This window comes from Giraffa tippelskirchi, chromosome 7, assembly GCF_054371585.1.
Source record: "Giraffa tippelskirchi isolate mGirTip1 chromosome 7, T2T-mGirTip1v1.2.pri, whole genome shotgun sequence".
NCBI lineage: Eukaryota > Metazoa > Chordata > Mammalia > Artiodactyla > Giraffidae > Giraffa > Giraffa tippelskirchi.
In genome coordinates this window covers 45,648,208-45,661,135 of record NC_137281.1, presented here as the reverse complement: position 1 = coordinate 45,661,135, position 12,928 = coordinate 45,648,208, and the positions used below count along the sequence as shown (strand labels likewise).

Below are 12,928 nucleotides of genomic sequence, written 5' to 3'. Positions count from 1 at the left end.
TGTGACCCTGGGCAACCTGACCCTGATTCCTCATCAATAAATTGAGGATACCTCCTGGGGATGTTTTGAGAATAAAATGAGATGATGTCTGTGAAATGCTCAGCCAGTGACTGTCACCTGGGATGTGTTCTGTGAACTCCATCTTTTAGGTGTCATTATAGCTATTACTGTTGCTGTCAGAACTGGTGATTCTCAGTCTTGTTCCATGTGGGACTCGTCTGGGGAGCTTTAAAAACAAACAATGTTTGAACCTTGTTCCAGACTGAATAAATCAGAACCTCTGATCATTTGTATCTTAAAAATTCCTTCTGGTAACTCTTATGGGTGCCAGGTAAGAACCAGTGCTCTAAGCCCCTGAAAGCAGGGCCTTGGCCTTCTCTCATCTTCCCCTTATGAGACTAGCCAGCACTGTGCACGCAGTGGACATTCTGCAGGAGCAGCCGTCCCCTTGGCCACGCTCTAGCCTAGGGGCTGCAGTTAATTCCGCCCCCCCCCTTTCCCAGCTTGGGGGCACATGCCTTACCTTGGAGGTGTTTCTCCACCACTGTGAGCTGACTTGGCCTGAACTGGCGGTGCTGGAGTCAGCCTCATGCCCTCCACTGAGGGCCGAGGGTCAGGCCTACTGGGTGATATTCCTCGTCCTGCACTCGATGCAGCCTCCTGGCCAGTGGGAGCTTCACTGACCCTTTCAGACACCACAGACAGTTCCAGGCCAATCCCAGGGTTCTTACTGGATGCTCTAGGAGCTTGGACTTCCACCTCTGGGCACACCTGAGTTGGGCCAGAAACTCCGTCTCTCTGCTCTGGTGAGGCCTCTGCCTGGGTAAGGAGGTCAGATCCTGTCCCTTCTGGCAGATCCACCTTCTGGCTCACTATAGGAAAATAAGCAGCGTAAATCTCTCATTTGGAGGAAACTTTCCAAAGAATATGTAGCAGGCCATTCAGTGCACCATGTTTATAACTCTAAGCTGACTGGAAATAACCCGAGTGACCATCAGGATGTAGCTGTTTGACTAAACCACGGCCACTCAGGCATAAAAAAGGAGAAATGACTATCTCCATATGGGGCTATGGTGTGATCTCAGGATATACAGATGATGGAGAAAACAAGATGGAGAAGTGTGTGGTGTGTTTGTTTGTCTAAAGGGAGGCTGTGTGTGTGTGTGAGTACACACATGCATGTGTATAATCGCTTATAATGTGGTCTGAAGAGACTTGATCTCAAAGGAAAGATAAGAGAAAAATTTTTTTAAATGGTTACAAATGTGGGGGAGAAAATGGGATGCAGGGAACATGCATAGAAGCTAGACTTAGTACAGTTTGTTTTATCAATTCAGCTTTGGAAGCATGTAAATATTATGCAAAAAGTATAAAAGAAAATTAAACTTTAAAAAATCCATAAAAATTTAAAGCAAAGTGAAATAAACATAGCAATACAGAGTGGGATAAACATGAAAAACAAAAAAAAAACTTCAAAAAAAGAGGAAGAAGACATTTCAGCAGTTTTTCAGTAATCACATTCGTTATGGTGGCGGTATTATTACCCTGAAACTGTTGGGTGTTCTTGTGGGATAAAGCAAATGGGGCCCTACTCACCTTCCCAAGGGCCCCTGAGCTCAGCTTGCACACCTCTGGTGCTCAGCGTGTGCTTTGGTTTTGCTTCTTTCTCTTCCACTCGCTCTTTGTTCTAAAAGAATGACCATAAAAACTATCACTGTCATCATTGAGGCCACAAACATTTTTTTGAGTACCTACCTTGTGCTTGAAATAGAAACACTTAGGTTATTTCATATAGTCTCACAGTAATACTAGAGGGTACGTATTACTATTGTTATTTTAGAGATAAGGACACTGAGGTTTTCCCAAGGTCACCAAGTCCTTTCAAATGGGTTACTGTATTGCAGGTAAGGGGCAGACCTTGTCCCCTATCTAAATAGACCAGACCTCAAAATACTAGATCAGGCTTGGAAAATAAATTTGAGTCAATAGTCGGTCATGACTATTCCAGTGTTGGCTTGGTTGGATACCGAATCCACGCCTGTAGGGGGAGTGTCACTGTCAATGAATATCTGCCTGGGAGCTAGGTAGGTGGATCCCATGGTTCTCTCTTTATAGGACAGCACCCTTGAGCCAAACTTGATGGATTTAAACCCAGTTTAACCATTTGACAAGATCCTTAACTTCTCTGCCTCTCACTTTTCTCATCTGTGAAATGGGGAGAATAATATCTAATCATAGAGCAGTGGGAGGATTGAGGGAGTTCATTTGTAAAATTTCTTGAGGAGTACTCCCAACACCAGGTGATTAGCTCTGGTGATTTTATCCTGTCTGAGACAGATAGAGTGGATCATGTAGGATGCTCAGAGCCCATCCACAGAGGCTCTCAGCAGTTCTTCCTTAACTGAATGGTCCACACCAGACCAGTGCATGTGCTGTGCTCCTGAAATCATCCAGAGCACTCAAGTATTTCTGAGTGCAAATATTTCTAGGTGCCCTGACCTTTGTGTCCCCCTGGTGCTTCTGAGTCTTTGACTTTATAGAACAGGATGCTTGAGTCAGACTGGTTGAGTTTAAACCCCATCTAGAGTATGGCCCCTAAGATTCCTCCTGGCACTTGTCACAGACCCAGGTCTGGTCTCCGCCAAGAGACTGAAGGCCCTTTCTCCTACCTTGGCCAGAGAGGCCTCAAATGGGAGCCCAGAGTCCAAAAACAGCTAGAGTTTTATTTGGCTTGCACAGCATTTTACATCAAAATTCTAAGCTCCCTTTTGAGTTTAGAAAATTGTTCTACCTTTTGATTGTGGTGGTGGTTATTAGTGTATATACATTTGTTAAACTGTATACTTAAGATGTGCATATTTAGTTGTATATATACAGTTTATTGTATGAAAATTATACCTTAATAAAACTGATTAGAAAAAATTCTAGGTTTCCAGCTTCTCTTGAAAAAAAAAAAAAAACCTGATAATCTGTCAACTCCAAACCCAAATGGCAAAAATCAGCTGGAGCAATTCCCTCTAACTGGGGCGCCACAGGAGAAGGCAGTGGCACCCCACTCCAGTACTCTTGCCTGGAAACTCCCATGGACGGAGGAGCCTGGTCGGCTGCAGTCCATGGGGTCGTGAAGAGTCGGACACGACTGAGCGACTTCACTTTCACTTTTCACTTTCACGCCTTGGAGAAGGAAATGGCAACCCACTCCAGTGTTCTTGCCTGGAGAATCCCAGGGACGGGGGAGCCTGGTGGGCTGCCGTCTATGGGGTCGCACAGAGTCGGACACGACTGAAGCGACTTAGCAGCAGCAGCAGCAGCAGGGGCACCACAATCCTCACCTCTCTTGCATGTCTCCCTGACACTAAGGATGAAGCTTAGGTTTGTTACTGAATCAGGTTCAGCTGCTTGTTGCTCAAAAATCAATACTTGAGAGAGGCAAGTGTTGGTAGAAAGTTGCTTTTAATCAGAATGCCAGCAATCTGGGGAGATAGTGGAAAAACCACCTCCAAAGAATCTGCTCAGCCATGAAAGTTTTTAAAAGAGAAGAAGAAAGTAACCTCAGTTAATCATTGAGATAAGGAGTCAGAGTCATCCTCATCCCCCACTGTATGCAGGCTTGTTGTACAGGCTTGTGGAGGCTATCTTGTTCACAGTTTGTTCACACAGTTAGTTACTTTGTGAGATTAGTAAAGAAGAAACTAGGGAAGCGATCTGGTCATCTGTTAATTACTTATTCTTCATTTCTAGTTCTTTGATCTACAGAAGGAACCAACATGTTAGGCAAGGGATTGTGTGATTAAAAGATTTGAAAGGTGTGCTTGGGCCGGAGATGAGTAGAACATGTGTCTGGTTTAAGTTTGGTGACAAGACAAAAGGGCGCTCCTACAGAGAGCTCTTTCTTGCCAAATGTTGCTTACAAATCCCCACTTGTCAAAACATCATTCCATTTCTATGGGATTATGGGCAAAAATCCATCTTCTGTAACTCTTTCATGCTGACACAGGGTGCCATATTCCATTCCTATGGGATTAGGGGTCTGTCTGACTGCTGTAAATTCTTCACGCTGACATAGGACATTGTATTTTGAGAGTGAAGATGTTGACATGGATCTGTACCATCTCTTTGCTGACAATTTTAGGTGTCTGCTTACATATATGGACAGAGCAAGCTACAACTATTCTAATACCCCAAAAGTTATAGATTATTATGAACAATACTGTTAATCCCATTCTCTTGAGGCCAGTTCTTGAAATTGCCCTAGCCATAAATTCAATACTACTCAAGATGGAGCAGTTTATGGCATAGCTGCTATCTGGTCAATATGCAGCTGGCCTTTTCCCTGGGGTGGCAGTTATAGTATCTGTGGAACAACTCAGGAACATGCATCAGACACTGGGTCTGTGACTCTATTGTCCTAATCATTAGCTGCTTGAGCCTGCTCTTTTGTGACTCAGCGAGGCCTGGGAGACTTCAGCTTTTTCACAAACAAAAGGCAGGGGATGTGGAGGGGCCTTTGTACTTGGGGTGGGAGTGGAGGGCAATACACAGGGTTCTGCTTGCTTCCAGGTTGGTTCCACTGATTTTCCTATCCTGTGACCACTTCTCTTGGTCTTGTTTCCTGTTCATGTCTGTGTGATCCCAGGACAGCAAGCTTTGCCCTCTTAATGGTAACAACGTTAACACGTGGGAACACTTAATAAGGTTGGCTTTTGTCATCATGATCATCACCAGCATCATCATGACCTGGATCCCCTGCTCTGCGGAGATCTCTCCCTGGGTCTCTTTCTACAGATTGTCCTGCCACCCCTCGTAGTTGGGGAACTGGAAGCATTATCACGGCTGCCTCCTGCTTCACCTACCAGTGGAGAAAGATTCAAACAGACTGATTCAAACAGATTGTCCTTTGGCAGACCTTGTGGGGTTCAGACTATCTTCTCCCCCGCCTGTGTTTGGTGGAGGGAGGTGCATGCGCGCACGCACACACACACACACACACACACACACACACACACACACACACACACACACACACAGGCAGAGCTGGATTTTGACTTCAAGGCTCAATCTTTTGGTCCCGGCCTTGTTTTGATGTATTCAGAAGAAGGAGGATAAACCAAAAAACACCTAGGCACCTGGAGGACTGATGCATTCTGAGCAGTGTGACTGTGATTCTGTGCACCCTGGCTGAGCCTGACTCCGTCCATGAGAGAGCATGTGGCTTCCAGTAATAACCTGATTCCTTGCTACAACCAAATGAAGTGTCACTGGGCAATCCAGACCTGAGGAGAAGCTTCATGTAGTCCTGGCAGCCAGCGCTAGGACTGAATTCAATTCCACAAGTTGCAATGCCCATAATCTCCCAGGATATACAACAGGATCTCCAGAAATTCTCCACAATTCACTGTTTTCAGCATCTCCAGTGTGTTTAAAAGCTGGGGCTCAGTCTCAGCTATTTAACGGTCCCTTTTCTGACAATGCCCTGCCAGCACACAGAAGGAAGCAGAGGTCTCTCACGGGCAAGGTAAGGAGCTGACAGCCTAACTGGGAGACTAGATCTAGCCCTGTAGATAGCTACTGACATGTGTACTAAATACAAAGACCAGAAGAGAGATCAATCATGTTCCAGATCAATTGCAGGCAAGAACTGTGGCAAGAAAATAGAAAGTTCCGTCACTTTGTCTTATCCAGAAATACCTAAATATCTGCAACACGTGTGACAGCTAACTTCACTTATATAAGAAGAATTTTTAAAAATCAAGAAAAAGGCAAAAAAAGAGATGGAAAAGAGGGAAAATTTATGAATTAAAAAAAAGAAGAGTTTGCCTTAAAAAGATATAACCAATTGCCTTATTTGGATTTTAACTCAAATAAACAAAGTTTAAAAGTAAACAAATAAAACATTAGCTGATCAGGGACATTTGAACACTGGTTGGTAATATCAAGTTACTGTTTACCTTTTACATATGAAGGGTATCATGATAATGTTTTTTAAAAGACCCCTTATGTTTTAGATGTATTAGCTGAGTTGCTTATGGAAGGAATGATCCAATGTCTGAGATTTTCCTTAAAATAATCTGGAAAGAGGGAAGTGGGTGGGAAGCAGCCTCTAGTTGTGGCCTGACAGAATTCATTATACTAATCTATTTTTATTCATTTGACATTTTTTAAAGAAACACATGCATAATAAGATGTTTTCATTCGCCAGACAGACAATGAATGAAAAACTGGATAATATGCTTTGTTAGCAAAAATAAGAATGCAACAAGCATTCCCATATGTTACTTAATTAGCATAACTTCTTTGAAGGTTGGTTTGGCATTATTTATTGTATCAATTTACCCTTTGGCTTAGCATTGTCACTTCTAGGAGTGTGTCCTATAGATAAACTCACAATTCCATGGATGGTCACTGCATCATTATTTATAATAGCTAAAAATGAGAAATAATGTACACAATGATATGGGACTGATTAACAAATTAAGACACATTCTCAAAAATAGAACTCTCCGCAACTTAAAAAACAAGAACAAGAACGCTTTCTAGTTATAAATATGAAACAATGCCCAAAATAATGCCCCAAAAAGTTTAAAAATAATCAAGCCCGGTACAATGTGAATAATATTTTAGTTAAAACAAAACAAAGAGGGTGGTGTGTATGCCAATGTGCTTATAGATTGACAGTCTCTGTCAGGAAGGTTTCACAGGAAATAGGCTCCTATGATTGTTGGGAGAGGAGGGTTGTCCTGGGGACTGGGGGATGAGTAGGAGGGAGAATGATTTTTGCCATGTGCATAAATTAGATTTATTTTCTTTTTTAAAGCTGAGGTTGGTTATCAGAGTCAAGAGCAGAAGGTCATATCTTCCCTACAGGCTCGACTCTCAGGGGAGGTGCAGAAAGCAGAGAGCTGGGGCGGGAGGGCCCAGCAGTGGAGAAGCTGCAGGGCAGGAGGGAAAGGGGTCTGCAAAGCAACTTCTGGCCTGGCTGGAGGTGGCCTGGCTGGGGGCGGGGAGGAAGGCAAAGTCCTGCTCCGGAAAGCCTCAGTCACGGACACAGAGTCAAGCTCAGATTCCATGAGGGGGAAAGCTGCAAAGATCTGAAAGGGCAACATCTGCGAGTTGCTAGGTGGCTGACCCTTAGCTGTTCCCAAACAGAGTGTTGCCTCTACACACCACACACATGCACACACAAACACCCTGCACCCCAGCCAAGCGTCCTTTAGCCAGTGGATCCGATTATGCAACCCTTGGGAACAGCCGCTCCCAGAAATGCCACACTCCACCCCCAGGCTCTGGCTCCGGCCTGTGTCCCCCATGGGTCACTGTCAACACTCCTCTCCCCACAGGCAGCTGCATACTCCGCCCACCTGGGGACAGAGCACAAGGTTGGGGACAGAAAGGGGGGCTCTGTCAGGGTAAACTGACTGCTCCCCACCTCTCCCACCCCAGGTGTAAGAAGAGAAGTCCCTTGGGATGTCAGAGAAGTGTAACTGCCCTCCTCTCCCTAGTGGCTCATTTATCCCCCTGGGCCCCACAGTCTTCGCCAGGGCACAAGGGAGAAACCCAACTGTCCTGCCCTGTCTGGAAATCCACGTATGGCCTTTAAGCTTCCACCTCTCCTTTTTCCCATCAACAAGTCATGCAGGAGACGCTAGAGGAGACAACAGCCCTCCCGCTCTCCGAAGATTAGCTTCCTGTCTGGGCAACCCACCAGGGCCCTGAGCCTCCCTTCCAGCCAGAAGGGCACCGGGGCAGAGAAGCAGGAACCAACCTCCTCAGGGACGTCAGCCAGGCTTCCCTTCCTCCAGGGGACACTCCCTTGCATGATGAAATCCACCACCTTCGAGTTCTGGAGCACGGCCCCCACCAAAGCTATGGCCTTGTCCACGGCCATCACCATCCGGAAGAGGGCTTCAAGCCTGGCGCCCTGCTGGGCGGCATCCTGCCTCCCGGCCCGCACCAGCTCCAGGACCTCCGGCCACCCAGCCTGAGCGTCAGACGGTGGAGAGCGGTCGGCCCCAGCCGGGCCCAGACTGCGGGAGGCCTCTAGCCGGTGCAGTCCTTGCTCCAGGTGGCCCATGCCTCGGTACACACATTGCAGTTTCTCCGTGACGTCTTCTTGGAAATGTAACAGTTTGTCAACCTTCTCATTCAGCATGTTGAGCTTTTTGTCCATGGTGGTTAAGCAGGCCTTGCCCAGCCCCGGCAGCCCCTGGGGCCCTAAACTCTCCTTAGGGGCTCCTGACATCCTGATGAAGACTCTCCAAGGGTGAAGATTCGGAAGAGCTACAGATGTCCGGCTTTCACTTGGGCAGTGGTGTCTGGAAGTTCATTGTTCTTTAGCTAGGGACTGCCTGGGTTGTTCAGGAAGCCCAGAGGACCAGGCTCTCTACGAGCCGTTGCCTTTGCTTATCTCCCACTCTGCCGTGGCCATGAGTGACAGGCTGGGCTTGGCCCAGGCCCTTCTCCTCGGGGCCCCTTTGACATCATGGCAGCATTTAACATTCCTCTCTGAGAGGCTGCTGATGGGCAAATATTTTAAGAATCTGCCCAGGACAGGCAGGCGTTCATGTAGCTGAAACTAAAGGTTAGAAGAAAAGGAATCCTTTAGGTAATGTCCTGAAAGCTGGACTCTACAAGGGGGCCTCAGGAACAACAGGGCAGAGTAAGGGCTTTAGAGACCCAAAGCACTGAGGAGCACGTGGCTCCCACCCAAACCACATACACACCCAATTCACGATAAGAAGCAAGACCAAAACAGGAAGAAATCCGAGGCCATTCAAAAGAGGTTTGATCTTTGCCATGATGAAAAAATTTGATTCTTTTGCAAATTAAAAACAAAATTTTGTTGCCCCTAGTTTGCTGATACCGCAAAGGTGTTTAGGCTGCTATAGAGGTGAGTGTGCATGTCCCTCCCCACATGGGGTCCCCAGTCACTAATCACTTGTACTAAAAATAGAAGTGAGGGACTGGCGAGGGCCTAGGTTACTCCCCAAGCATCATCCTGCAGGCCATGTTCCTTGCAGAGCCCTCTGGGGACCATTTGCCAGCCAATCCTCTCTCCCCCAAGGATGATTACACAGGCATCAGGCACTCAGTTTGTAAACTGACAAGCTGAAACAGACACAGCAGGGCCTTAGAGAGCAAGGGGACCTGTATTTCCTGTGGTTTCCAAATGTTTTAGCAGCAGAAACCCTTGGTTCAAATGAAACTTTCACAGAAACATCAATAATACAGTAGACAAAAGGACACGCTCCAGCTGAAACTAAGGTGGGGTGCAAGGGGGCACCATAGTGCCTGAGGCTGCCGTGGAGCGGTCCACTGGCACCACTTGCCTCCAGGTCCTTATAGAGGCCAGAGAGGGACTCTGTCCAAGGTGGCCCTGGGCATACTGCCTCCTGAGGACAGCATATCTCTGGTGAAGGCCGGCACCAGGGAGGTGAGTGTTAGCATCCCCTTAAATGCCCTCCTTCTGAATGAAAGCAATTATGAGAATAAATTCTACCTGGAACTCTGACATCTAAAAGCACCTTGGGATCATTTTGCTGTCTGAAGCTGCAGGTGAGTGGTAAACGCAGTGTGCAGCCTGACCACAAACCCCTCGCTACCCTCCTCTGTCAGGATAACTGCCCTTAGCAGCCCATATAGAAATCCAGACCTGTTTCCGGGAGCACAGACCAGGTGTCATTGGTGGAATGGCCTAGAGCATGCTCCAAAGAGCACTGGTCTGTTACATTTACTGTGATTTAAAACACACAGATAAACTCTCCTTGGAAAAAGAAATTTGGGGCCCATTGCTGGGGATTCACTGTGTACCTCAGCTGCACTCATCTGCCACAGAAAGAAATCAGCATCCAACCAGGGACTCACTCCTTCCCCGCACTTCCTGCTGAACACTTCCCTGTGGAACTGCAGTTCCCTGGATCCAACCTTGGGAAATGTCCGCCTAGAGAAAACTCTGGAAGTCTAACGCTCAGCACAATGTCCTTCAGTAGGTCTTGATAATCTTTGTGAAAGGAAGTTCCCACAGTCTAAAGAGACAGATGCCATCTCTGGGAGACCGTTCCCACCAATGCTTGGCACAGGGTGCTTCACTACGGCCACTGCTCTAGAGATCTCAGAGCAGCCTGCTTCCAGGCAAGTCCTGGGTTAATAAAGTCTGGAAAGATATTTTGAAAGTCTAGATGAACACAATGGTCACAAGTAAATGTCCCAGACACCTATTTATATCAAAAGCTAACTATTTGAATTGCAAAAGGATTTGCCCCGGTCTCCCCTAAGCGACAAGTAATTTCAAGTTAGCGGGTTTACTGTGAACGTGTCTGCTGTGTCATCCACTGTTCCAGAACCACTTTAAAGGCCCCTGATCCCAGAACAGCACCCCTTTGGCTTGCCATGATCCCCAGCACACCGACGTGCCTGGCATATAGGTATTCAAGGCAACTATATAAAAGGAATGAACTAAGGAGGCTCCAGTAGGAGCAGGGGGCTGGGCTGATCCCTGAGAGAATGTGGAAGGAGGAGGCTGCAGCTGGGGTTTCCCAGAACAATCAAAAGAGCAGAGGGCAGGAAGCTCTGACAATTCCCAGAAGTAAACTCTAGGACCCTCTGGGAGAAAGCTCAGAATATGCCGACAGGACAAGTCCTTTGGCCTCCTTGATGAACGGGACCAACTGTGAAGCCCTTTCATTTCTCAGCCTCCAGAAGAAATGAGTTTATGAGCACATCGGTTTTCTGAGGGCTGGTGCATGGCTTCTCTCCAGCTCCCTGAGTTAGAGGGCATAGCAAGAGCCACAGACAATTCTTTTGGGGCAATGGTGTCTGCCCAGAGGACAGGGGAGGCATTCCACCCACCAAGTCAAGAGAACGCAGGCCAGAGAAGAGGCAACCAAGCTGGATGGTCACAGAGTAGCAAGTGCAGTGACACCTCATCTTTCCTGGGTGACGACTGGCAGCTGATCCACTCCCAGAAAAGCACACATAGACCTCTGTTTGCCGGAGGCTGTGGTCAGTGTGCACTGAACCCCAAGATTCTTCCAATGTCTTTATGGTGATAGCCATCTTTTCCTGAAGAACCTTGAAGAGGCTTGTGGACCCTGAGATCCCAGTTGGAGGAAGAGGGGAGCAGAAACTCAAGGCTGAGGAGTCCATTCAAAGCCGTGACTCTTCTCCTGCCCCACCTTCCCTGCAGATCACAGATCTGTTTCTGGAGAGATGCAGCAGTCCACAGTACAACAGTACTATGCTCTGGGGATCATCAGATCCTCAACAAAACCAAGCGATCAACAAGCCTCAACCCACCACCCAGGTTTCTGTGCCTTATTCTGAAATATGCACAGAAAAAAGGGATCACCAGGTATTCAAAGAAAGCTCCCAAGATAAAAAGGGGAGCCCAAAATAAATAAACAGAAATATAATTGTGGCAGAAACAGGGGAAAAAAGAAACAGAAGAAAGTTTCAAAAAAGGCTCTCATTAGTAACCACAGAAAAGTGTGAAAGACGCTTCCATCCATTAAAAAAGAAGAGGGTATCATGGAAAAAGAACAAGCATAGAATAAAAGAGAGGTCTTGGGAATTACAAAAACTAATGTTAACATTTAAAAATCCAATACAGGGATAAGAAGATATTATCTTATCTGGGATAAGATAATATTCCAGAAAACAGGACTCAAAGCTGAAGATGTGTACATTAGGAGAAAAAAGAAAGAGAGACAGTGGATTAAGCTGGTCCTACATCTAATTAACTGGAGTTCAGGGGGAGAAAGGAAAGGAAGAGGAAAGGAATTTATCAAAGAAATACTACAGACATTATGAAATATAATAGAGTTAAAGACATGTAAAATGTTACGAGTATGGGGCCTAGGGTCAGATGACCAGGATTTAACTCCTGCCTCTGCCCGTTATTAGGCAGAATCGTGGGCCAGTTTATTTAACCTCTCTCAGTCTGTACTTCCTGGAGTGTAACATAATAACAATGCACATGCTTCATGGAGTTGTCAGGAGGGTCACTTGAGAATACTTGCGAGGTGCCTGGAACAAAGCTTGGCACACAGTGAGTGCTCAGATGTTAGCCATCAGTATGATGCCAGCCACAGGGCAAAAGGGGAACAAAAGGAATCAGAGTCTCCAAGAAAATCAGAGTCTAGGAAAGAATGAAATCAAAATACATGATTACCGGGAGACTGGCGGGGAGCTCTGTGATGACCTAGAGGGGTGGGATGGGAGCAGGGAAGGGAGGCTAAAGAGGGAGGGGTTATATATACAATTATGACTGATTTGCATTGTTGTACAGCAGAAATCAACACAGCATTGTAGAGCAATATCTTCCAACTAAAAAATTTAAAAAAAGTTTTTAAATACATGATTGAATTTTCAATGAATAATATTTATATAGGAGCTTGGATAGCTCAGTTGGTAGAGCATCAGACTTTTGGGCTTCCCTGGTAGCTCAGCTGGTAAAGAATCCTCCTGGAATGCAGAAGACCCCTGTTGGATTCCTGGGTCGGGAAGATCCCCTGGAGAAGAGAATGGCAGTTCTCTCCAGTATTCTTGGGTTTCCCTGGTGGCTCAGATGGTAAAGAATCTGCCTGCAATGTGGGAGACTTGGGTTCAACTCCTGGGTTGGGAAGATCCCCTGGAGCAGAGCATGACAACCCACTCCAGCATACTTGCCTGGAGAATCCCCATGGACAGAGGAGCCTGGCGGGCTACAGTCCATGGGGTCACAAAGAGTCAGACACGACTGAGCGGCTAAGCACAGCACACACATTATAATGTTACATTATATTATATATTATACTACGGCATAATAAAGTAAATATTGTATTAAGTTAAAGCAGTGATATATAATATTAAGAGAGTTGCAAAGGGAAAATGGAGAGAGCTAAATCTTCATTTCTCTTAAAAGGAAATCCATAAATAATGAACAAAATTGATG

General features: G+C 46.2%; 1 protein-coding gene across 3 annotated transcripts in view; it reads right to left on the bottom strand.

The window, feature by feature from the left end:
• MYLK3 (myosin light chain kinase 3) overlaps positions 1 to 12,928 on the bottom strand; it is a 56,310-nt gene that overhangs the window by 36,477 nt on the left and 6,905 nt on the right. For 2 of the 3 annotated variants that reach the window (XM_081507970.1, XM_081507969.1), the window contains exons 2-3: positions 1,597 to 1,687; positions 524 to 872 (exon numbers count right to left, since the gene is read on the bottom strand). In XM_081507970.1, coding sequence (XP_081364096.1) covers positions 524 to 872; positions 1,597 to 1,687 — 440 coding nt within the window. Of the gene's footprint in view, positions 1 to 523; positions 873 to 1,596; positions 1,688 to 7,762; positions 11,334 to 12,928 lie in introns of those variants that run through there. The other variant, XM_081507968.1, reaches the window with a different exon arrangement.